The sequence below is a fragment of the Mixophyes fleayi genome (genome assembly GCF_038048845.1).
Source record: "Mixophyes fleayi isolate aMixFle1 chromosome 12 unlocalized genomic scaffold, aMixFle1.hap1 SUPER_12_unloc_2, whole genome shotgun sequence".
Taxonomy (NCBI): Eukaryota; Metazoa; Chordata; class Amphibia; order Anura; family Limnodynastidae; genus Mixophyes; species Mixophyes fleayi.
In genome coordinates this window covers 1,561,393-1,588,362 of record NW_027445896.1, presented here as the reverse complement: position 1 = coordinate 1,588,362, position 26,970 = coordinate 1,561,393, and the positions used below count along the sequence as shown (strand labels likewise).

Below are 26,970 nucleotides of genomic sequence, written 5' to 3'. Positions count from 1 at the left end.
TCACTGTTGAAGCAGTCCAAAAAATAGGAACTGCAATCTATATTACTACGTTCACTGTTTCTGCAGTCCAAAAAATAGGAACTGCAATCTATATTACTACGTTCACTGTTTCTGCAGTCCCAAAAAATAGGAACTGCAATCTATATTACTACATTCACTGTTTCAGCAGTCCAAAAAATAGGAACTGCAATCTATATTACTACGTTCACTGTTTCTGCAGTCCCAAAAAATAGGAACTGCAATCTATATTACTACGTTCACTGTTTGTGCAGTCCAAAAAAATAGGAACTGCAATCTATATTACTACATTCACTGTTTCAGCAGTCCAAAAAATAGGAACTGCAATCTATATTACTACGTTCACTGTTTCTGCAGTCCCAAAAAATAGGAACTGCAATCTATATTACTACTTTCACTGTTTCTGCAGTCCCAAAAAATAGGAACTCCAATCTATATTACTACTTTCACTGTTGAAACAGTCCAAAAAATAGGAACTGCAATCTATATTACTACGTTCACTGTTTCTGCAGTCCCAAAAAATAGGAACTGCAATCTATATTACTACGTTCACTGTTTCTGCAGTCCCAAAAAATAGGAACTGCAATCTATATTACTACGTTCACTGTTTGTGCAGTCCAAAAAAATAGGAACTGCAATCTATATTACTACATTCACTGTTTCAGCAGTCCAAAAAATAGGAACTGCAATCTATATTACTACGTTCACTGTTTCTGCAGTCCCAAAAAATAGGAACTGCAATCTATATTACTACTTTCACTGTTTCTGCAGTCCCAAAAAATAGGAACTGCAATCTATATTACTACTTTCACTGTTTCTGCAGTCCCAAAAAATAGGAACTGCAATCTATATTACTACTTTCACTGTTTCTGCAGTCCAAAAAAATAGGAACTGCAATCTATATTACTACATTCACTGTTTCAGCAGTCCCAAAAAATAGGAACTGCAATCTATATTACTACGTTCACTGTTTCTGCAGTCCCAAAAAATAGGAACTGCAATCTATATTACTACGTTCACTGTTTCTGCAGTCCCAAAAAATAGGAACTGCAATCTATATTACTACATTCACTGTTTCAGCAGTCCAAAAAATAGGAACTGCAATCTATATTACTACGTTCACTGTTTCTGCAGTCCCAAAAAATAGGAACTGCAATCTATATTACTACGTTCACTGTTTGTGCAGTCCAAAAAAATAGGAACTGCAATCTATATTACTACATTCACTGTTTCAGCAGTCCAAAAAATAGGAACTGCAATCTATATTACTACGTTCACTGTTTCTGCAGTCCCAAAAAATAGGAACTGCAATCTATATTACTACTTTCACTGTTTCTGCAGTCCCAAAAAATAGGAACTGCAATCTATATTACTACGTTCACTGTTTAAGCAGTCCCAAAAAATAGGAACTGCAATCTATATTACTACATTCACTGTTTCAGCAGTCCAAAAAATAGGAACTGCAATCTATATTACTACTTTCACTGTTTCTGCAGTCCCAAAAAATAGGAACTGCAATCTATATTACTACTTTCACTGTTGAAACAGTCCAAAAAATAGGAACTGCAATCTATATTACTACGTTCACTGTTTCTGCAGTCCCAAAAAATAGGAACTGCAATCTATATTACTACATTCACTGTTTCAGCAGTCCAAAAAATAGGAACTGCAATCTATATTACTACGTTCACTGTTTCTGCAGTCCCAAAAAATAGGAACTGCAATCTATATTACTATGTTCACTGTTTGTGCAGTCCAAAAAAATAGGAACTGCAATCTATATTACTACATTCACTGTTTCAGCAGTCGAAAAAATAGGAACTGCAATCTATATTACTACGTTCACTGTTTCTGCAGTCCCAAAAAATAGGAACTGCAATCTATATTACTACTTTCACTGTTTCTGCAGTCCCAAAAAATAGGAACTGCAATCTATATTACTACGTTCACTGTTTGTGCAGTCCAAAAAAATAGGAACTGCAATCTATATTACTACATTCACTGTTTCAGCAGTCCAAAAAATAGGAACTGCAATCTATATTACTACTTTCACTGTTTCTGCAGTCTAAAAAATAGGAACTGCAATCTATATTACTACTTTCACTGTTGAAACAGTCCAAAAAATAGGAACTGCAATCTATATTACTACGTTCACTGTTTAAGCAGTCCAAAAAAATAGGAACTGCAATCTATATTACTACGTTCACTGTTTAAGCAGTCCAAAAAAATAGGAACTGCAATCTATATTACTACGTTCACTGTTTCTGCAGTCCCAAAAAATAGGAACTGCAATCTATATTACTACTTTCACTGTTGAAGCAGTCCAAAAAATAGGAACTGCAATCTATATTACTACGTTCACTGTTTCTGCAGTCCCAAAAAAATAGGAACTGCAATCTATATTACTACGTTCACTGTTTCTGCAGTCCCAAAAAATAGGAACTGCAATCTATATTACTACGTTCACTGTTTAAGCAGTCCAAAAAAATAGGAACTGCAATCTATATTACTACGTTCACTGTTTCTGCAGTCCCAAAAAATAGGAACTGCAATCTATATTACTACTTTCACTGTTGAAGCAGTCCAAAAAATAGGAACTGCAATCTATATTACTACGTTCACTGTTTCTGCAGTCCCAAAAAATAGGAACTGCAATCTATATTACTACGTTCACTGTTTAAGCAGTCCAAAAAAATAGGAACTGCAATCTATATTACTACGTTCACTGTTTCTGCAGTCCCAAAAAATAGGAACTGCAATCTATATTACTACTTTCACTGTTGAAGCAGTCCAAAAAATAGGAACTGCAATCTATATTACTACGTTCACTGTTTCTGCAGTCCAAAAAAATAGGAACTGCAATCTATATTACTACGTTCACTGTTTCTGCAGTCCCAAAAAATAGGAACTGCAATCTATATTACTACATTCACTGTTTCAGCAGTCCAAAAAATAGGAACTGCAATCTATATTACTACGTTCACTGTTTCTGCAGTCCCAAAAAATAGGAACTGCAATCTATATTACTACGTTCACTGTTTGTGCAGTCCAAAAAAATAGGAACTGCAATCTATATTACTACATTCACTGTTTCAGCAGTCCAAAAAATAGGAACTGCAATCTATATTACTACGTTCACTGTTTCTGCAGTCCCAAAAAATAGGAACTGCAATCTATATTACTACTTTCACTGTTTCTGCAGTCCCAAAAAATAGGAACTCCAATCTATATTACTACTTTCACTGTTGAAACAGTCCAAAAAATAGGAACTGCAATCTATATTACTACGTTCACTGTTTCTGCAGTCCCAAAAAATAGGAACTGCAATCTATATTACTACGTTCACTGTTTCTGCAGTCCCAAAAAATAGGAACTGCAATCTATATTACTACGTTCACTGTTTGTGCAGTCCAAAAAAATAGGAACTGCAATCTATATTACTACATTCACTGTTTCAGCAGTCCAAAAAATAGGAACTGCAATCTATATTACTACGTTCACTGTTTCTGCAGTCCCAAAAAATAGGAACTGCAATCTATATTACTACTTTCACTGTTTCTGCAGTCCCAAAAAATAGGAACTGCAATCTATATTACTACTTTCACTGTTTCTGCAGTCCCAAAAAATAGGAACTGCAATCTATATTACTACTTTCACTGTTTCTGCAGTCCAAAAAAATAGGAACTGCAATCTATATTACTACATTCACTGTTTCAGCAGTCCCAAAAAATAGGAACTGCAATCTATATTACTACTTTCACTGTTTCTGCAGTCCCAAAAAATAGGAACTGCAATCTATATTACTACTTTCACTGTTGAAACAGTCCAAAAAATAGGAACTGCAATCTATATTACTACGTTCACTGTTTCTGCAGTCCCAAAAAATAGGAACTGCAATCTATATTACTACGTTCACTGTTTCTGCAGTCCCAAAAAATAGGAACTGCAATCTATATTACTACGTTCACTGTTTAAGCAGTCCAAAAAAAAAAGAACTGCAATCTATATTACTACGTTCACTGTTTAAGCAGTCCAAAAAAATAGGAACTGCAATCTATATTACTACGTTCACTGTTTCTGCAGTCCCAAAAAATAGGAACTGCAATCTATATTACTACTTTCACTGTTTCTGCAGTCCCAAAAAATAGGAACTGCAATCTATATTACTACGTTCACTGTTTAAGCAGTCCAAAAAAAAAAGAACTGCAATCTATATTACTACGTTCACTGTTTAAGCAGTCCAAAAAAATAGGAACTGCAATCTATATTACTACGTTCACTGTTTCTGCAGTCCCAAAAAATAGGAACTGCAATTTATATTACTACTTTCACTGTTGAAGCAGTCCAAAAAATAGGAACTGCAATCTATATTACTACGTTCACTGTTTCTGCAGTCCCAAAAAATAGGAACTGCAATCTATATTACTACGTTCACTGTTTCTGCAGTCCCAAAAAATAGGAACTGCAATCTATATTACTACGTTCACTGTTTAAGCAGTCCAAAAAAAAAAAGAACTGCAATCTATATTACTACGTTCACTGTTTAAGCAGTCCAAAAAAATAGGAACTGCAATCTATATTACTACGTTCACTGTTTCTGCAGTCCCAAAAAATAGGAACTGCAATCTATATTACTACTTTCACTGTTGAAGCAGTCCAAAAAATAGGAACTGCAATCTATATTACTACGTTCACTGTTTCTGCAGTCCCAAAAATAGGAACTGCAATCTATATTACTACGTTCACTGTTTCTGCAGTCCCAAAAAATAGGAACTGCAATCTATATTACTACATTCACTGTTTCAGCAGTCCAAAAAATAGGAACTGCAATCTATATTACTACGTTCAATGTTTCTGCAGTCCCAAAAAATAGGAACTGCAATCTATATTACTACGTTCACTGTTTGTGCAGTCCAAAAAAATAGGAACTGCAATCTATATTACTACATTTACTGTTTCAGCAGTCCAAAAAATAGGAACTACCAATCTATATTACTACGTTCACTGTTTCTGCAGTCCCAAAAAATAGGAACTGCAATCTATATTACTACTTTCACTGTTTCTGCAGTCCCAAAAAATAGGAACTGCAATCCATATTACTACTTTCACTGTTGAAACAGTCCAAAAAATAGGAACTGCAATCTATATTACTACGTTCACTGTTTCTGCAGTCCCAAAAAATAGGAACTGCAATCTATATTACTACGTTCACTGTTTCTGCAGTCCCAAAAAATAGGAACTGCAATCTATATTACTACGTTCACTGTTTAAGCAGTCCAAAAAAAAAAGAACTGCAATCTATATTACTACGTTCACTGTTTAAGCAGTCCAAAAAAATAGGAACTGCAATCTATATTACTACGTTCACTGTTTCTGCAGTCCCAAAAAATAGGAACTGCAATCTATATTACTACTTTCACTGTTTCTGCAGTCCCAAAAAATAGGAACTGCAATCTATATTACTACGTTCACTGTTTAAGCAGTCCAAAAAAAAAAGAACTGCAATCTATATTACTACGTTCACTGTTTAAGCAGTCCAAAAAAATAGGAACTGCAATCTATATTACTACGTTCACTGTTTCTGCAGTCCCAAAAAATAGGAACTGCAATCTATATTACTACTTTCACTGTTTCTGCAGTCCCAAAAAATAGGAACTGCAATCTATATTACTACTTTCACTGTTTCTGCAGTCCCAAAAAATAGGAACTGCAATCTATATTACTACTTTCACTGTTTCTGCAGTCCAAAAAAATAGGAACTGCAATCTATATTACTACATTCACTGTTTCAGCAGTCCCAAAAAATAGGAACTGCAATCTATATTACTACTTTCACTGTTTCTGCAGTCCCAAAAAATAGGAACTGCAATCTATATTACTACTTTCACTGTTGAAACAGTCCAAAAAATAGGAACTGCAATCTATATTACTACGTTCACTGTTTCTGCAGTCCCAAAAAATAGGAACTGCAATCTATATTACTACGTTCACTGTTTCTGCAGTCCCAAAAAATAGGAACTGCAATCTATATTACTACGTTCACTGTTTAAGCAGTCCAAAAAAAAAAGAACTGCAATCTATATTACTACGTTCACTGTTTAAGCAGTCCAAAAAAATAGGAACTGCAATCTATATTACTACGTTCACTGTTTCTGCAGTCCCAAAAAATAGGAACTGCAATCTATATTACTACTTTCACTGTTTCTGCAGTCCCAAAAAATAGGAACTGCAATCTATATTACTACGTTCACTGTTTAAGCAGTCCAAAAAAAAAAGAACTGCAATCTATATTACTACGTTCACTGTTTAAGCAGTCCAAAAAAATAGGAACTGCAATCTATATTACTACGTTCACTGTTTCTGCAGTCCCAAAAAATAGGAACTGCAATCTATATTACTACTTTCACTGTTGAAGCAGTCCAAAAAATAGGAACTGCAATCTATATTACTACGTTCACTGTTTCTGCAGTCCAAAAAAATAGGAACTGCAATCTATATTACTACGTTCACTGTTTCTGCAGTCCCAAAAAATAGGAACTGCAATCTATATTACTACATTCACTGTTTCAGCAGTCCAAAAAATAGGAACTGCAATCTATATTACTACGTTCACTGTTTGTGCAGTCCCAAAAAATAGGAACTGCAATCTATATTACTACGTTCACTGTTTGTGCAGTCCAAAAAAATAGGAACTGCAATCTATATTACTACATTCACTGTTTCTGCAGTCCCAAAAAATAGGAACTCCAATCTATATTACTACTTTCACTGTTGAAACAGTCCAAAAAATAGGAACTGCAATCTATATTACTACGTTCACTGTTTCTGCAGTCCCAAAAAATAGGAACTGCAATCTATATTACTACGTTCACTGTTTCTGCAGTCCCAAAAAATAGGAACTGCAATCTATATTACTACGTTCACTGTTTGTGCAGTCCAAAAAAATAGGAACTGCAATCTATATTACTACATTCACTGTTTCAGCAGTCCAAAAAATAGGAACTGCAATCTATATTACTACGTTCACTGTTTCTGCAGTCCCAAAAAATAGGAACTGCAATCTATATTACTACTTTCACTGTTTCTGCAGTCCCAAAAAATAGGAACTGCAATCTATATTACTACGTTCACTGTTTGTGCAGTCCAAAAAAATAGGAACTGCAATCTATATTACTACATTCACTGTTTCAGCAGTCCAAAAAATAGGAACTGCAATCTATATTACTACTTTCACTGTTTCTGCAGTCCCAAAAAATAGGAACTGCAATCTATATTACTACGTTCACTGTTTCTGCAGTCCCAAAAAATAGGAACTGCAATCTATATTACTACATTCACTGTTTAAGCAGTCCAAAAAAAAAAAGAACTGCAATCTATATTACTACGTTCACTGTTTAAGCAGTCCAAAAAAATAGGAACTGCAATCTATATTACTACGTTCACTGTTTCTGCAGTCCCAAAAAATAGGAACTGCAATCTATATTACTACTTTCACTGTTTCTGCAGTCCCAAAAAATAGGAACTGCAATCTATATTACTACGTTCACTGTTTAAGCAGTCCAAAAAAAAAAGAACTGCAATCTATATTACTACGTTCACTGTTTAAGCAGTCCAAAAAAATAGGAACTGCAATCTATATTACTACGTTCACTGTTTCTGCAGTCCCAAAAAATAGGAACTGCAATCTATATTACTACTTTCACTGTTGAAGCAGTCCAAAAAATAGGAACTGCAATCTATATTACTACGTTCACTGTTTCTGCAGTCCAAAAAAATAGGAACTGCAATCTATATTACTACGTTCACTGTTTCTGCAGTCCCAAAAAATAGGAACTGCAATCTATATTACTACATTCACTGTTTCAGCAGTCCAAAAAATAGGAACTGCAATCTATATTACTACGTTCACTGTTTCTGCAGTCCCAAAAAATAGGAACTGCAATCTATATTACTACGTTCACTGTTTGTGCAGTCCAAAAAAATAGGAACTGCAATCTATATTACTACATTCACTGTTTCTGCAGTCCCAAAAAATAGGAACTCCAATCTATATTACTACTTTCACTGTTGAAACAGTCCAAAAAATAGGAACTGCAATCTATATTACTACGTTCACTGTTTCTGCAGTCCCAAAAAATAGGAACTGCAATCTATATTACTACGTTCACTGTTTCTGCAGTCCCAAAAAATAGGAACTGCAATCTATATTACTACGTTCACTGTTTGTGCAGTCCAAAAAAATAGGAACTGCAATCTATATTACTACATTCACTGTTTCAGCAGTCCAAAAAATAGGAACTGCAATCTATATTACTACGTTCACTGTTTCTGCAGTCCCAAAAAATAGGAACTGCAATCTATATTACTACTTTCACTGTTTCTGCAGTCCCAAAAAATAGGAACTGCAATCTATATTACTACGTTCACTGTTTGTGCAGTCCAAAAAAATAGGAACTGCAATCTATATTACTACATTCACTGTTTCAGCAGTCCAAAAAATAGGAACTGCAATCTATATTACTACTTTCACTGTTTCTGCAGTCCCAAAAAATAGGAACTGCAATCTATATTACTACTTTCACTGTTGAAACAGTCCAAAAAATAGGAACTGCAATCTATATTACTACGTTCACTGTTTCTGCAGTCCCAAAAAATAGGAACTGCAATCTATATTACTACGTTCACTGTTTCTGCAGTCCCAAAAAATAGGAACTGCAATCTATATTACTACGTTCACTGTTTAAGCAGTCCAAAAAAAAAAAGAACTGCAATCTATATTACTACGTTCACTGTTTAAGCAGTCCAAAAAAATAGGAACTGCAATCTATATTACTACGTTCACTGTTTCTGCAGTCCCAAAAAATAGGAACTGCAATCTATATTACTACTTTCACTGTTTCTGCAGTCCCAAAAAATAGGAACTGCAATCTATATTACTACGTTCACTGTTTAAGCAGTCCAAAAAAAAAAGAACTGCAATCTATATTACTACGTTCACTGTTTAAGCAGTCCAAAAAAATAGGAACTGCAATCTATATTACTACGTTCACTGTTTCTGCAGTCCCAAAAAATAGGAACTGCAATCTATATTACTACGTTCACTGTTTCTGCAGTCCCAAAAAATAGGAACTGCAATCTATATTACTACGTTCACTGTTTAAGCAGTCCAAAAAAAAAAAGAACTGCAATCTATATTACTACGTTCACTGTTTAAGCAGTCCAAAAAAATAGGAACTGCAATCTATATTACTACGTTCACTGTTTCTGCAGTCCCAAAAAATAGGAACTGCAATCTATATTACTACTTTCACTGTTGAAGCAGTCCAAAAAATAGGAACTGCAATCTATATTACTACGTTCACTGTTTCTGCAGTCCAAAAAAATAGGAACTGCAATCTATATTACTACGTTCACTGTTTCTGCAGTCCCAAAAAATAGGAACTGCAATCTATATTACTACATTCACTGTTTCTGCAGTCCCAAAAAATAGGAACTGCAATCTATATTACTACGTTCACTGTTTAAGCAGTCCAAAAAAAAAAGAACTGCAATCTATATTACTACGTTCACTGTTTAAGCAGTCCAAAAAAATAGGAACTGCAATCTATATTACTACGTTCACTGTTTCTGCAGTCCCAAAAAATAGGAACTGCAATCTATATTACTACTTTCACTGTTGAAGCAGTCCAAAAAATAGGAACTGCAATCTATATTACTACGTTCACTGTTTCTGCAGTCCCAAAAAATAGGAACTGCAATCTATATTACTACGTTCACTGTTTCTGCAGTCCCAAAAAATAGGAACTGCAATCTATATTACTACGTTCACTGTTTAAGCAGTCCAAAAAAAAAAAGAACTGCAATCTATATTACTACGTTCACTGTTTAAGCAGTCCAAAAAAATAGGAACTGCAATCTATATTACTACGTTCACTGTTTCTGCAGTCCCAAAAAATAGGAACTGCAATCTATATTACTACTTTCACTGTTGAAGCAGTCCAAAAAATAGGAACTGCAATCTATATTACTACGTTCACTGTTTCTGCAGTCCCAAAAATAGGAACTGCAATCTATATTACTACGTTCACTGTTTCTGCAGTCCCAAAAAATAGGAACTGCAATCTATATTACTACATTCACTGTTTCAGCAGTCCAAAAAATAGGAACTGCAATCTATATTACTACGTTCAATGTTTCTGCAGTCCCAAAAAATAGGAACTGCAATCTATATTACTACGTTCACTGTTTGTGCAGTCCAAAAAAATAGGAACTGCAATCTATATTACTACATTTACTGTTTCAGCAGTCCAAAAAATAGGAACTACCAATCTATATTACTACGTTCACTGTTTCTGCAGTCCCAAAAAATAGGAACTGCAATCTATATTACTACGTTCACTGTTTCTGCAGTCCCAAAAAATAGGAACTGCAATCTATATTACTACGTTCACTGTTTAAGCAGTCCAAAAAAAAAAGAACTGCAATCTATATTACTACGTTCACTGTTTAAGCAGTCCAAAAAAATAGGAACTGCAATCTATATTACTACGTTCACTGTTTCTGCAGTCCCAAAAAATAGGAACTGCAATCTATATTACTACTTTCACTGTTTCTGCAGTCCCAAAAAATAGGAACTGCAATCTATATTACTACGTTCACTGTTTAAGCAGTCCAAAAAAAAAAGAACTGCAATCTATATTACTACGTTCACTGTTTAAGCAGTCCCAAAAAATAGGAACTGCAATCTATATTACTACGTTCACTGTTTCTGCAGTCCCAAAAAATAGGAACTGCAATCTATATTACTACTTTCACTGTTGAAGCAGTCCAAAAAATAGGAACTGCAATCTATATTACTACGTTCACTGTTTCTGCAGTCCCAAAAAATAGGAACTGCAATCTATATTACTACGTTCACTGTTTCTGCAGTCCCAAAAAATAGGAACTGCAATCTATATTACTACGTTCACTGTTTAAGCAGTCCAAAAAAATAGGAACTGCAATCTATATTACTACATTCACTGTTTAAGCAGTCCAAAAAAATAGGAACTGCAATCTATATTACTACGTTCACTGTTTCTGCAGTCCCAAAAAATAGGAACTGCAATCTATATTACTACGTTCACTGTTTAAGCAGTCCAAAAAAATAGGAACTGCAATCTATATTACTACGTTCACTGTTTAAGCAGTCCAAAAAAATAGGAACTGCAATCTATATTACTACGTTCACTGTTTCTGCAGTCCTAAAAAATAGGAACTGCAATCTATATTACTACTTTCACTGTTGAAGCAGTCCAAAAAAATAGGAACTGCAATCTATATTACTACGTTCACTGTTTCTGCAGTCCCAAAAAATAGGAACTGCAATCTATATTACTACATTCACTGTTTCAGCAGTCCAAAAAATAGGAACTGCAATCTATATTACTACGTTCACTGTTTCTGCAGTCCCAAAAAATAGGAACTGCAATCTATATTACTACGTTCACTGTTTGTGCAGTACAAAAAAATAGGAACTGCAATCTATATTACTACATTCACTGTTTCAGCAGTCCAAAAAATAGGAACTGCAATCTATATTACTACGTTCACTGTTTCTGCAGTCCCAAAAAATAGGAACTGCAATCTATATTACTACTTTCACTGTTTCTGCAGTCCCAAAAAATAGGAACTCCAATCTATATTACTACTTTCACTGTTGAAACAGTCCAAAAAATAGGAACTGCAATCTATATTACTACGTTCACTGTTTCTGCAGTCCCAAAAAATAGGAACTGCAATCTATATTACTACGTTCACTGTTTCTGCAGTCCCAAAAAATAGGAACTGCAATCTATATTACTACGTTCACTGTTTGTGCAGTCCAAAAAAATAGGAACTGCAATCTATATTACTACATTCACTGTTTCAGCAGTCCAAAAAATAGGAACTGCAATCTATATTACTACGTTCACTGTTTCTGCAGTCCCAAAAAATAGGAACTGCAATCTATATTACTACTTTCACTGTTTCTGCAGTCCCAAAAAATAGGAACTGCAATCTATATTACTACGTTCACTGTTTGTGCAGTCCAAAAAAATAGGAACTGCAATCTATATTACTACATTCACTGTTTCAGCAGTCCAAAAAATAGGAACTGCAATCTATATTACTACTTTCACTGTTTCTGCAGTCCCAAAAAATAGGAACTGCAATCTATATTACTACGTTCACTGTTTCTGCAGTCCCAAAAAATAGGAACTGCAATCTATATTACTACGTTCACTGTTTCTGCAGTCCCAAAAAATAGGAACTGCAATCTATATTACTACGTTCACTGTTTCTGCAGTCCCAAAAAATAGGAACTGCAATCTATATTACTACTTTCACTGTTGAAGCAGTCCAAAAAATAGGAACTGCAATCTATATTACTACGTTCACTGTTGAAGCAGTCCCAAAAAATAGGAACTGCAATCTATATTACTACGTTCACTGTTTCTGCAGTCCCAAAAAATAGGAACTGCAATCTATATTACTACATTCACTGTTTCAGCAGTCCAAAAAATAGGAACTGCAATCTATATTACTACGTTCACTGTTTCTGCAGTCCCAAAAAATAGGAACTGCAATCTATATTACTACGTTCACTGTTTCTGCAGTCCAAAAAAATAAGAACTGCAATCTATATTACTACATTCACTGCTTCAGCAGTCCAAAAAATAGGAACTGCAATCTATATTACTACGTTCACTGTTTCTGCAGTCCCAAAAAATAGGAACTGCAATCTATATTACTACTTTCACTGTTTCTGCAGTCCCAAAAAATAGGAACTGCAATCTATATTACTACTTTCACTGTTGAAACAGTCCAAAAAATAGGAACTGCAATCTATATTACTACGTTCACTGTTTCTGCAGTCCCAAAAAATAGGAACTGCAATCTATATTACTACGTTCACTGTTTAAGCAGTCCAAAAAAAAAAAGAACTGCAATCTATATTACTACGTTCACTGTTTAAGCAGTCCAAAAAAATAGGAACTGCAATCTATATTACTACGTTCACTGTTGAAACAGTCCAAAAAATAGGAACTGCAATCTATATTACTACGTTCACTGTTTCTGCAGTCCCAAAAAATAGGAACTGCAATCTATATTACTACGTTCACTGTTTCTGCAGTCCCAAAAAATAGGAACTGCAATCTATATTACTACGTTCACTGTTTAAGCAGTCCAAAAAAAAAAAGAACTGCAATCTATATTACTACGTTCACTGTTTAAGCAGTCCAAAAAAATAGGAACTGCAATCTATATTACTACGTTCACTGTTGAAACAGTCCAAAAAATAGGAACTGCAATCTATATTACTACGTTCACTGTTTCTGCAGTCCCAAAAAATAGGAACTGCAATCTATATTACTACTTTCACTGTTTCTGCAGTCCCAAAAAATAGGAACTGCAATCTATATTACTACTTTCACTGTTGAAACAGTCCAAAAAATAGGAACTGCAATCTATATTACTACGTTCACTGTTTCTGCAGTCCCAAAAAATAGGAACTGCAATCTATATTACTACGTTCACTGTTTCTGCAGTCCCAAAAAATAGGAACTGCAATCTATATTACTACGTTCACTGTTTAAGCAGTCCAAAAAAAAAGAACTGCAATCTATATTACTACGTTCACTGTTTAAGCAGTACAAAAAAATAGGAACTGCAATCTATATTACTACGTTCACTGTTTCTGCAGTCCCAAAAAATAGGAACTGCAATCTATATTACTACTTTCACTGTTTCTGCAGTCCCAAAAAATAGGAACTGCAATCTATATTACTACGTTCACTGTTTAAGCAGTCCAAAAAAAAAAGAACTGCAATCTATATTACTACGTTCACTGTTTAAGCAGTCCAAAAAAATAGGAACTGCAATCTATATTACTACGTTCACTGTTTCTGCAGTCCCAAAAAATAGGAACTGCAATCTATATTACTACTTTCACTGTTGAAGCAGTCCAAAAAATAGGAACTGCAATCTATATTACTACGTTCACTGTTTCTGCAGTCCCAAAAAATAGAAACTGCAATCTATATTACTACGTTCACTGTTTCTGCAGTCCCAGAAAATAGGAACTGCAATCTATATTACTACGTTCACTGTTTAAGCAGTCCAACAAAAAAAGAACTGCAATCTATATTACTACGTTCACTGTTTAGGCAGTCCAAAAAAATAGGAACTGCAATCTATATTACTACGTTCACTGTTTCTGCAGTCCCAAAAAATAGGAACTGCAATCTATATTACTACTTTCACTGTTGAAGCAGTCCAAAAAATAGGAACTGCAATCTATATTACTACGTTCACTGTTTCTGCAGTCCCAAAAAATAGGAACTGCAATCTATATTACTACGTTCACTGTTTCTGCAGTCCCAAAAAATAGGAACTGCAATCTATATTACTACGTTCACTGTTTAAGCAGTCCAAAAAAAAAAGAACTGCAATCTATATTACTACTTTCACTGTTTGTGCAGTCCAAAAAAATAGGAACTGCAATCTATATTACTACATTCACTGTTTCAGCAGTCCAAAAAATAGGAACTGCAATCTATATTACTACGTTCACTGTTTCTGCAGTCCCAAAAAATAGGAACTGCAATCTATATTACTACTTTCACTGTTTCTGCAGTCCCAAAAAATAGGAACTGCAATCTATATTACTACTTTCACTGTTGAAACAGTCAAAAAAATAGGAACTGCAATCTATATTACTACTTTCACTGTTGAAACAGTCCAAAAAATAGGAACTGCAATCTATATTACTACGTTCACTGTTTCTGCAGTCCCAAAAAATAGGAACTGCAATCTATATTACTACTTTCACTGTTTCTGCAGTCCCAAAAAATAGGAACTGCAATCTATATTACTACGTTCACTGTTTCTGCAGTCACAAAAAATAGGAACTGCAATCTATATTACTACTTTCACTGTTGAAGCAGTCCCAAAAAATAGGAACTGCAATCTATATTACTACATCCACTGTTTAAGCAGTCCAAAAAACTGTGTGTGGTTTAGGGGTACGCTCTCTTGTGCTGCATATAATGGAGTACAAAAATTTGGAGGATAAAGTAGGGAAAGATCAAGACCCACTTCCTCCTAATGCTGAAGCTGCTGCCACTAGTCATGACATAGACGATGAAATGCCATCAACGTCGTCTGCCAAGGGCGATGCCCAATCTCCTAGTAGAATGTAAAATCCAAAAAGCAAAAGTTCACTACAATTAGTAAAAAAAGAAAATTCAAATCATCAGAGGAGAAACGTAAACTTGCCAAAATGCCATTTACGACACGGAGTGGCAAGGAACGGCTAAGGCCCTGGCCCGTGTTCATGACTAGTGGTTCAGCTTCACCCAAGGATCTAAGCCCTCCTCCTCCCCACCCCTCTAAAAAATTAGCAGCATCATCAGTAGCAGCATCTCCACAACGGCTGCTCGTGCTAAGGCAGGCAACGTTGTGTATCACAGGTTTTAGTAAGAGGCACAACGCTCACAACCTCTTAGAAAAACTGAGGGAAATAATCTCGGAGTGGCTTACCCCACTTAGACTCTCGAGGGGATTTGTGGTGTCAGACTACGCCAGTAACATTGTGCTGGCATTACATATGGGCAATTTCCAGCATGTCCCATGTTTTGCCCACACCGTTAATTTGGTGGTGCAGCATTACCTCAAGAGTGACAGGGGTGTGCAGGAGATGCTTGCGGTGGCCCGCAAAATTGCTGGACACTTTCGGCATTCTGCCAGTGCCTACCGCAGACTCGAGCAACATCCAAAAAGCATGAACCTGCCCTGCCATCACCTCAAACAAGAGGTTGTGATGCGCTGGAACTCCACCCTCTATATGCTGCAGAGGATGGAGGAGCAGCAAAAGGCCATTCAGGCCTACACCGCCACCTACGACATAGGCAAAGGAGTGGGGATGCGCCTGAGTCAAGCGCAGTGGAGACTGATTTCCGTGTTGTGCAAGGTTCTCCAGCCGTTTGAACTTGCCACACGAGAAGTCAGTTCTGACACTGCCAGCTTGAGTCAGGTGATTCCCCTGATCAGGCTGTTGCAGAAGCAGCTGGAGAAAGTGAAGGAGGAGCTGGTAAACCATTGCGATTCCACCAAGCATGTAGCTCTTGTGGATGAAGCCCTTCGTACGCTTTGCCAGGATCCGCGGGTGGTCACTATTTTAAAGGCAGAGGAATACATTCTGGCCACCGTTCTCGCTCCTCGGTTTAAAGCGTATGTTTTGTCTCTGTTTCCGGCAGACACAAGTCTGCAGCGGTGCAAAGACCTGCTGGTCAGGAGATTGTCCTCTGAAGAGGACCGTGACATGCCAACAGCTCCACCTTCATATTCTTCCACATCTGTGGCTGCGAGGAAAAAGCTCAGTTTTCCTAAAAGAGCCGCTGGCGGGGATGCTGATAACATCTGGGCCGGGCTGAAGGACCTGCCAACCATTGCAGACATGTCTACTGTTGCTGCATTGGATGCTGTCACAATAGAAAAAATGGTGGAGGATTATTTTGCTGACACCATCCAAATAGACATGTCAGACAGTCCATATTGTTACTGGAAGGAAAAAAAGGCAGTTTGGAAGCCCCTGTACAAACTGCCTCTATTTTACCTGAGTTGACCCCCCTCCAGTCTGTACTCGGAAAGAGTTTTTAGTGCAGCGCGGAACCTGGTCAGTGAGCGGCGAAGTAGGTTGCTTCCACAGAACGTTGAAAAAATGATGTTCATAAAAATGAATTATCAATTCCTCAATCAAGTACAGCACTGCCCTCCAGATAGTACAGAGGGACCTGTGGTTGTGGAGTCCAGCGGAGACGAATTGATAATGTGTGAGGAGGAGGAAGTACACACTGTAGGGGGAGAGGAATCAGAGGTTGAGGATGAGGACGACATCTTGCCTCAGTAGAGCCTGTTTATTTTGTACAGGGAGAGATGAATAGCTTTTTTGTTGTGGGGGCCCAAACAAACCAATCATTTCAGGCACAGTTGTTTGGTAGGCCCTGTCGCTGAAATGATTGGTTTGTTAAAGTGTGCATGTCCTATACAAACAACATAAGGGTGGGTGGGAGGGCCCAAGGACAATTCCATCTTGCAACTCTTTTTTTTCTTTGCCAGCTCTTTTTGTGGGGGTCCAAACAAACCAATCATTTCAGGCACAGTTGTTTGGTAGGCCCTGTCGCTGAAATGATTGGTTTGTTAAAGTGTGCATGTCCTATTTCAACAACATAAGGGTGGGTGGGAGGGCCCAAGGACAATTCCATCTTGCAACTCTTTTATTACCATTATGTGACCATTTAACAGTCGTTTGCCATGAGCACAAAGTAAAACAAAATTAAAACAAATTCAACAAATTAAACCAAAAGTAAAATGCCCTGTCATAATCAAAAACAAGAGGTATTGACGTGCTTGAACTACTGTAGTGTTTATAAGTTAGAAACACTACACTTGAAAGCTTGAGCCTTTAATAGAAAAAGTCACTCTTCATTGCACGAATATTTGCAACAGCGACAATTTTGGGGTTAACAAAGTCAACAAATAACACTTCGACCCTGTCTGTCTTTCACATACTTGATGGGATCTCAATGATGAATGCTCTGTACCATGGTCGTCTAAATCAAGAGTTATTGACGTGCTATAACTACTGTAGTTTTTATAAATTATAAACACTACACTTGAAAGTTGGAGCAGGTATTGTGGCCCCGGTACCGGGGCCACTCCACTATGCAGTCCAGATAGAGGCGTATCAGATATTAAACAACGTTGACTGTTGCTGCCAAATCATAAATTAATGAAAATGACCTGTCATCGTCAAAAACAAGAGGTATTGACACGCTCGAACTACACCCTGTATATGCTGCAGAGGATGTAGGAGCAGGCAATTTGAAGGTGGAGGTATTGTGGCCCCGGTACCAAATTGTGTACCGGGACTACTGCACTATGCAGTCCAGAAAGCTACCTCGGTGAAACGTTTTGGACTAAAAACAATATTGTGAGGTGTGAGGTGTTCAGAATAGACTGGGAATTAGTGGAAATGATTGTTATTGAATGTTATTGAGGTTAATAATAGCGTAGGAGTGAAAATAAACCAAAACACTTGTTTTTAACACTTTTTTTTAAAAAAAAATCTGAATCCAAAACCTTAAATCCGAACCAAAACCTTTCGTCAAGTGTTTTGCGAAACAAATCCGAACCCAAAACCTCAAGCAAATCTGAATCCAAAACACAAAACACGAGACACCAAAAGTGGCCAGTGCACATCCCTACTTCAAAATCATTAACTCCAGTCTCATCATGAAAACCCCTTCATCATTAACCCCTCTATAACCATTAACTCCCTCATCCTGTTTAATTATTAATCCCCACATCATCAGTTAATTTCATTCATATTTAGTTACCCCCTCACTACCTCCCTCAGTCTCATCAAAAGACTGTAATGTGTGCCTAGAGTGTCTGTCCCTGTATGTTTGCGCCCGGAGTGTCTGTCCCTGTATGTTTGCGCCCGGAGTGTCTGTCCCTGTATGTTTGCGCCCGGACTGTCTGTCCCTGTATGTTTGCGCCCGGAGTGTCTGTCCCTGTATGTTTGCGCTCGGAGTGTCTGTCCCTGTGTGTATGTATCCCATTGTCTGTACCAGTGTATGTGTGCCCTCATTGTCTGTCCCTGTATATGTATGCCCGGTGTGTCTGTCCCTGTATGTGTGTGCCCGGTGTGTCTGTCCCTGTATGTGTGCACAGTGTCTAGCCGTATTTGTGTGCCCAGTGTGTGTTGATCTAGTGTGTGTACCTGTAGTTTCTGATAAATTTCTTGCCATAGGATGTCCAGGAAGATCACAGCGTGGCCTCAGTGCATATGAAGTGGTCCCACCGCAGTATGTGTGGGGGAGGGGGAGGCCATAATAGAGGACGTAGGATGGTGTGCATTGTAGCAATAGGCTGCACAGCCCCTACTTTGAAAATGAGGCAACGGGGAGGGATTAAGGCAGAGCTTTATTAAAGAATAATGCCGGAGGCCACGGACTGGCCCAAAGAGTTACCAAATATAAATAAACAATTGTTATCTTATTTAAATCTGCTGCACTTACCTCACCTACTAGCTTCCATAAGTCGGCCATTCTTAGTCGCCTGTCTATTACTAACCCCCACTTTAAACTCATTTTGCTGGTTGCACTAATTTGTTCAAAGCAGAAGATGGATCCGTGGGGGCCGGCTGTAGATAGAGGACTCTGATAGGTGGGCTCACTGTCTGAAGCTGCAGGAGAGGTAAATGCTATATGCAGTCCACTTTCCTGTATATAGGAAACGGTTACATATAGGGCGTGGGTCATATTTATAAAATAGAACATTATTGGTTGTTTTGCACAATTAACCAATAATAAAATTCCAAATAGGTGGATCATTTCACTTAACTTATTTTGATGTCTCTCAATACGCAGGATTACACAGTGACACCCAAGAGCCGCCCCTGTGTTTCTGGAGTAATGAGCACAACCCAGATCCCCATCACGGTGCCTGAACCTCAGTCACTGATACGTGAAGAAATCAATGGCCAGAAGATCCTGGAATTGACCAAACAAATCATTCAGCTGGTGACTGGAGAGGTGACTGCTGGGAATGGGACATAATACAGTAACATTAGGGGATGTGTCTGGATGATGACTGTGTCATTGTGTATGTCAGGTTCCTATAAAGTGTCGGAATGAGTTGGAGAATTTAGAAGGGCCCAAGGATCTGTACATATCATTGTGTGCTCCCAGCCCAGTGATCCGACCAGTCTCCTCCTCACATCATATCATTGTGTGCTCCTAGCCCAGTGATCCGACCAGTCTCCTCCTCACATCATATCATTGTGTGCTCCCAGCCCAGTGATCCGACCAGTCTCCTCCTCACATCATATCATTGTGTGCTCCCAGCCCACATATCTGACCAGTCTCCTCACATCATATCATTGTGTGCTCCCAGCCCACATATCTGACCAGTCTCCTCCTCACATCATATCATTGTGTGCTACCAGCCCAGAGATCTGACCAGTCTCCTCCTCACATCATATCATTGTGTGCTCCCAGCCCACATATCTGACCAGTCTCCTCCTCACATCATATCATTGTGTGCTCCTAGCCCAGAGATCTGACCATTCTCCTCCTCACATCATATCATTGTGTGCTGCCAGCCCACAGATCTGACCAGTCTCTTCCTCACATCATATCATTGTGTGCTACCAGCCCACAGATCTGACCAGTCTCCTCCTTACATCGTATCATTGTGTGCTACCAGCCCAGAGATCTAAACAGTCTCCCCCTCACATCATATCATTGTGTGCTCCCAGCCCACAGATCTGACCCTTCTCCTCCTCATATCATATCATTGTGTGCTCCTAGCCCAGAGATCAGACCAGTCTCCTCCTCACATCATATCATTGTGTGCTCCCAGCCCAGAGATCTAACCAGTCTCCTCCTCACATCATATCATTGTGTGCTACCAGCCCACAGATCTGACCAGTCTCCTCCTCACATCATATCATTGTGTGCTACCAGCCCACAGATCTGACCAGTCTCCTCCTCACATCATATCATTGTCTGCTCCCAGCCCACATATCTGACCAGTCTCCTCCTCACATCATATCATTGTGTGCTCCTAGCCCAGAGATCTGACCATTCTCCTCCTCACATCATATCATTGTGTGCTGCCAGCCCACAGATCTGACCAGTCTCTTCCTCACATCATATCATTGTGTGCTTCTAGCCCAGAGATCTGACCAGTCTCCTCCTCACATCATATCTTTGTGTGCTCCCAGCCCACAGATCTGACCAGTCTCCTCCTCACATCATATCATTGTGTGCTACCAGCCCAGAGATCTAAACAGTCTCCCCCTCACATCATATCATTGTGTGCTACCAGCCCAGAGATCTATCTAGTCTCCTCCTCACATCATATCATTGTGTGCTCCCAGCCCACAGATCTGACCCTTCTCCTCCTCACATCATATCATTGTGTGCTCCTAGTCCAGAGATCAGACCAGTCTCCTCCTCACATCATATCATTGTGTGCTCTCAGCCCAGAGATCTAACCAGTCTCCTCCTCACATCATATCATTGTGTGCTACCAGCCCACAGATCTGACCAGTCTCCTCCTCACATCATATCATTGTGTGCTACCAGCCCACAGATCTGACCAGTCTCCTCCTCACATCATATCATTGTCTGCTCCCAGCCCATAGATCTGACCAGTCTCCTCCTCACATCATATCATTGTGTGCTACCAGCCCAGAGATCTCACCAGTCTCCTCCTCACATCATATCATTGTGTGCTCCCAGCCCAGACATCTGACCCTTCTCCTCCTCAAATCATATCATTGTGTGCTCCCAGCCCACAGATCTGACCAGTCTCCTCCTCACATCATATCATTGTGTGCTACCAGCCCACAGATCTGACCAGTCTCCTCCTCACATCATATCATTGTCTGCTCCCAGCCCACATATCTGACCAATCTCCTCCTCACATCATATCATTATGTGCTCCTAGCCCAGAGATCTGACCATTCTCCTCCTCACATCATATCATTGTGTGCTACCAGCCCACAGATCTGACTAGTCTCCTCACATCATATCATTGTGTTCTCCCAGTCCAGAGATCTGACCAGTCTCCTCCTCACATCATATCATTGTGTGCTCCTAGCCCAGAGATCTGACCATTCTCCTCCTCACATCATATCATTGTGTGCTGCCAGCCCACAGATCTGACCAGTCTCTTCCTCACATCATATCATTGTGTGCTTCTAGCCCAGAGACCTGACCAGTCTCCTCCTCACATCATATCATTGTGTGCTACCAGCCCAGAGATCTAACCAGTCTCCCCCTCACATCATATCAGTGTGTGCTACCAGCCCAGAGATCTATCTAGTCTCCTCCTCACATCATATCATTGTGTGCTACCAGCCCAGAGATCTAACCAGTCTCCCCCTCACATCATATCATTGTGTGCTACCAGCCCACAGATCTGACCAGTCTCCCCCTCACATCATATCATTGTGTGCTCCCAGCCCACAGATCTGACCAGTCTCCTCCTCACATCATATCATTGTGTGCTACCAGCCCAGTGACTTGACCAGTCTCCTCCTCACATCATATAATTGTGTGCTACCAGCCCACAGATCTGACCAGTCTCCTCACATCATATCATTGTGTGCTCCCAGCCCAGAGATCTGACCAGTCTCCTCCTCACACTGTCTGGTTTATCTCATGGGACATCAGTCTGACTCCATGAAATTACACATGAATGTCCTGTACACTTCCTGCTGTGACATCATCCATAACCATCTCCCTGTATTACCACATGTGACATTACCATGAATATTTGATCCGCAGTTGTATATTATCACTGTAATACTAATGCAGAATATGAGATTATCTTCCTCCCTCTAAGATCACATACACCCCATCACAAACTTCTCTTCACACAATCTCCCCATTCTCACACACCCACCCATCATTGCATAATAGTTTCTCTCCAATCTTTGTGCTTGGATGCTCTGTACAGTTGCTCTTTATTTTTCTGATCTGCCTCTGTTCCGTGCTTTGTTTTTATACTTTACTTTGTTCTATTGCCCATCTCTGCCCTACTCCATTGTCTTACTCTATTCTGATACTGTCCTGCTCTGTGCAAGGATGTGAGACCAAGAGTAGTGTAAACCCATATCCAGGACTCGCTGCTCATTTAACCTATCTGTACTCTACTTTTGAAGCTCCAGTGTTTGCGTGTGAGGGCAGAGTCTAGTTAGACAATGAGGCTTCCTGGCTAATGAGTCTTCCTGTTGTAGGAGGCTGGCTGGGCTATGGGTATGCTTAGGAGATGTTATTCTCCAATGTCCACATTTTGGCTGGAATTGTCCAAGTTGGATGTAATTTACGTGTCACTGTGGCTGGGTTTATGCAATGTGCTTGTAATGCAGTTTACTAATAGTGAAGAAGTGTTTGTAGTTTACAAATTGAAATTAAACAGCTGGACATTTCAACTTACTTATAGTATGAAAATGTTGGGCATTATAATATGTCAATCAATGTGAAATACAAAGTCTTATTTTCATACATTTATTTTATTTCCAACAGATGGATGCAAACACAGGAATTTCTCAGAGGAAAAATTTATTTTTACTACAGATTTTGAAATAGAAGATGATAACATCACACATGGTTCCCCAGGAGGAAGCCCCACTACCCTAATTATACATCCAGATAAACCATCGGAACTCTCTAATCATGAGAAATGTTCTCCTGATAACATAGATATTGTTACACATAGTACAGCTCATACAGATGATAAAATATTTCTATGTCCTGAGGGTGGGAAATGCTTTGTGTTTAAGTCATCTCTTCATAAACATCAGATAAGTCACACAAGCGAGAAACTATTTCCATGTTCTGAATGTGGGAAATGTTTTACATGTAAATCAAATCTTGTTAAACATCAGAGAACTCACACAGGTGAGAAACTATTTCCTTGCTCGGAGTGTGAAAAATGGTTTATAAATAAACCAAACCTTATAAGACATCAGAGAACTCACACAGGTGAGAAATCATTTACATGTTCTGAGTGTGGGAAATGTTTTGCACAGAAATCAAATCTTGTTTTACATCAGAGAACTCACACAGGTGAGAAACCATTTCCATGTTTTGAATGTGGGAAATGTTTTATACATAAATCATCTCTTGTTAAACATCAGAGAACTCACACAGGTGAGAAACTATTTCCTTGCTCGGAGTGTGAAAAATGGTTTATAAATAAACCAAACCTTATAAGACATCAGAGAACTCACACAGGTGAGAAACCGAATACATGTTCTGAGTGTGGGAAATGTTTTGCAGAGAAATCAAATCTTGTTAAACATCAGAGAAGTCACACAGGTGAGAAAATGTTGGAAATGTTTTACACAGAAATTTAAACTTGTTGAACATCAAAAATTTCACACAAGACAAAAGCAATTGGAAATGAAACAAGTTTTCCGCAATTCTCCAAATATTGTGAAATCATTTAACTGTTAATGTAAATTAAACAATTGATCCGTGTGTGTGTGTATATATAATACATATATATAGTCCAGTCGTCCACAATATTAATATCGCTGACAAGTGAAGTGAATAACAGTTATTATCTCGTTATAATGGCACCTGTTAAGTGGTGGGATATATTAGACAACAAGTCAACACTTAGTTTTTAAAGTTGATGTGTTGGAAGCAGGAAGAATGGGTATGCGTAAGAATCTGAGCGACTTTGACAAGAGTCAAATTGTGATGGCTAGATGACTGGGTCAGAGAATCTCCAAAACGACAGATCTTGTGGGGTGTTTGCGGTATGCAGTGGTTAGTACCTACCAAAAGTAGTCCAAGAAAGGACAACCGGTGAACCAACGACAGGGTCATGGGCACCCAAGCGCATGAGGAGCATAGGCTAGCCTGGCTGGTCCGATCCCATAGAAGAGTTACTATAGCACAAATTTCTGAAAAAGGTAATGCTGGCTATGATAGCAAGGTGTCAGAACACACAGTGGATCGAAGGTTGCTGCCTATGGGGCTGTGTAGCCACAGAACGGTTAGAGAGCTCATGATGATCCACCACCAAAATGCCTACAATGGGCAAGTGAGCGCTAGAACTGGACCATGGAGCAATAGAAGAGGGTGGCCTTGTCTGATGAATCGCATTTTCTTTTACATCGTAGACGGCCAGGTGTGTGTGCATCGTTTAATATGGGGAAGAGAAGTCACCAGGATGTACAATGGGAAGAAGGCAAGCCGGTGGAGGCATTGTGATACTCTAGATTATAATCTACTGGGAAACATTGGGTCCTGGCATTCATGTGGGTGTTACTTTGACACATACCACCTACCTAAGCTTTGTTGCAGACCAAGTACACCCCTCCATGGCAGCGGTATTCCCTGAATGTAGTAACCTGTTTCAACAGGATAATGCACCCTGCCACTTTGCAAAAAGTGTTCAGGAATGGGGTGAGGGACATGACAAAGAGTTCAAGGTGTTGACTTGGCCTCCAAATTCCCTAGATCTCAGTCCATTCGAGCATCTGTGGAATATGCTGTAAGAATAAGTCCAAGCCTTGGAAGCCCCACCTTACAACTTACAGTACTTAAAGGATCTGCTAACGTCTTGGTGCCACATACCACAGGACACCTTCACAGGTCTTGTGGAGTCCATGCCTCGCATGGTCAAAACAGTTTTGTTGGCACAAGGGGAGGGGGACCTACACAATATTAGGCAGGTGGTTTTAATGTTGTGTCTGTGTATATTGGTTATGTTGCCCTTATCTAATTTGCGAACGAGAAAGGTGTGCATCACAATAAGCTAACTGGTGCCGTGCACGGAATTGTTATGGCTGCCACTTGTAAGAAATTGTTAAGCCACATATATGAGGTCTCTTAGATCCTCTGCCTCTGTTTCTGATATATTTTACAGGTAATGTGAGGCATTCCTAGGTGTTTACTTGGTGCAATCACGAACGATCTGCACTTAATTCTCAAGCCGCGCATGCGCACTGAAGAATATGAACTGTGCATGTGCAAAATGGCCACCAGCTATAGTATAAGTAATAAATGCACATATAGGTGAATTTGTTCTCCTGATAAAGTCTCTAGTAGACGAAACGTGTTGAGGTCATTACATGTGATATATTTCTCAAACTTTCTCTGTATCCAATATTGGAATTGAACCACCAGTAATTCAATCTTTTGTTTTCTGACTCCACTGAGTGGTGATCAGGGGAGGGGTGGCAAATTTTAGCCCTGGGGGGAAACCTCGATTCAACAGCCTATTAGGACCATTTTAAAGGGAAAAAAAGGCTAGTGGCTAAGTGATCCAGCCCAAGGTAGCCCATTATGTGACCGGCCCGGTGGGCAGGTGCCCCCCAACCTAGCCTGCCCCTGGTGGTGATTAATGACAGTGAGTACTGGTATAATTACACCTTGATTACAGATAAGACTTTGATTCTTTTATTTTTTGTGAATGTGCAATTTTTATATTATTCAATAAATTTGTTTTTATGAAAAGATACTATATGGGATTTCTCATTCTTTATATCTATGTATGGTGTGAACTAGACAAGCAATATTGAGCCAACAGGAACCTGTACAGATAAGCAAAATAATTTATATTTATCTGGTACACATAGTATATGTGGTTTGGTGTGAAATAATATAAATAATTATATATATATATATATTTATATATATATATATATAATTATTATATATTATATATGTGCTTGGGCGCTCACAAGTATATGTAGGTTAAGAGACCAGTGGAAGTCTTCAAAAAGCAACACTTCCCAGCTGGATAATATATAACACATAGTGTAGTATGTTCACACTTAAATATCCTCCACCCAGAAGAGCATTAAAGTCCAAAGACTAACGATTTTTCTTGTACAATAACTGGTGTTCAGTTCCTGGTGGTGCAGTTGTCTCTGGAAACCAGTGAACCACGTGTAGGTGAATGGGGTAACCCCCTTATATAATGTGCTTCCTTAAAAGCTTCTTGTATTATTGCGTTGTATTCTCTACATTGATCTTCATAAAGTCTTCTTTCAGTATATAGCTCCCAATATGGAAATGTGAAAAAAGACCTAAAAATATCTACTGCATTATTCTTTATTACACCAATACCAAATATTTAAAAATACACTCACATTCCATATAGATAAAAACTGGTGCACAAATAGGTACCATCTACATAAATATAGGGTGGATGACCCTACCACAAAGCTCACACGAAGACACGGAGGAAGGTAAAGCTGAAATTAGTCCCGGAATTCTCCTTCCAATCACCAACCAAGTGAACGTCCTGGTCAGCGAGGAATCACCACAGTGACCAACGCGTTTTGACTCCTCAGATTTGAGTCTTTCTCAATGTTACTAATTGTCTGACTTT

General features: G+C 38.6%; 1 protein-coding gene across 1 annotated transcript in view; it reads left to right on the top strand.

Moving 5' to 3' along the window:
• Nucleotides 1-23,144: 23,144 nt before the first annotated feature.
• The window catches only part of LOC142112117 (uncharacterized), a gene marked incomplete at its 5' end in the record, with an annotated part of 53,469 nt that continues 49,643 nt past the window's right edge, over nt 23,145-26,970 (top strand). Inside the window, one exon of the mRNA XM_075193954.1 lies at nt 23,145-23,949. Within this exon, the coding sequence (XP_075050055.1) occupies nt 23,145-23,949 (805 nt within the window). The remainder of the gene's footprint in view (nt 23,950-26,970) is intronic.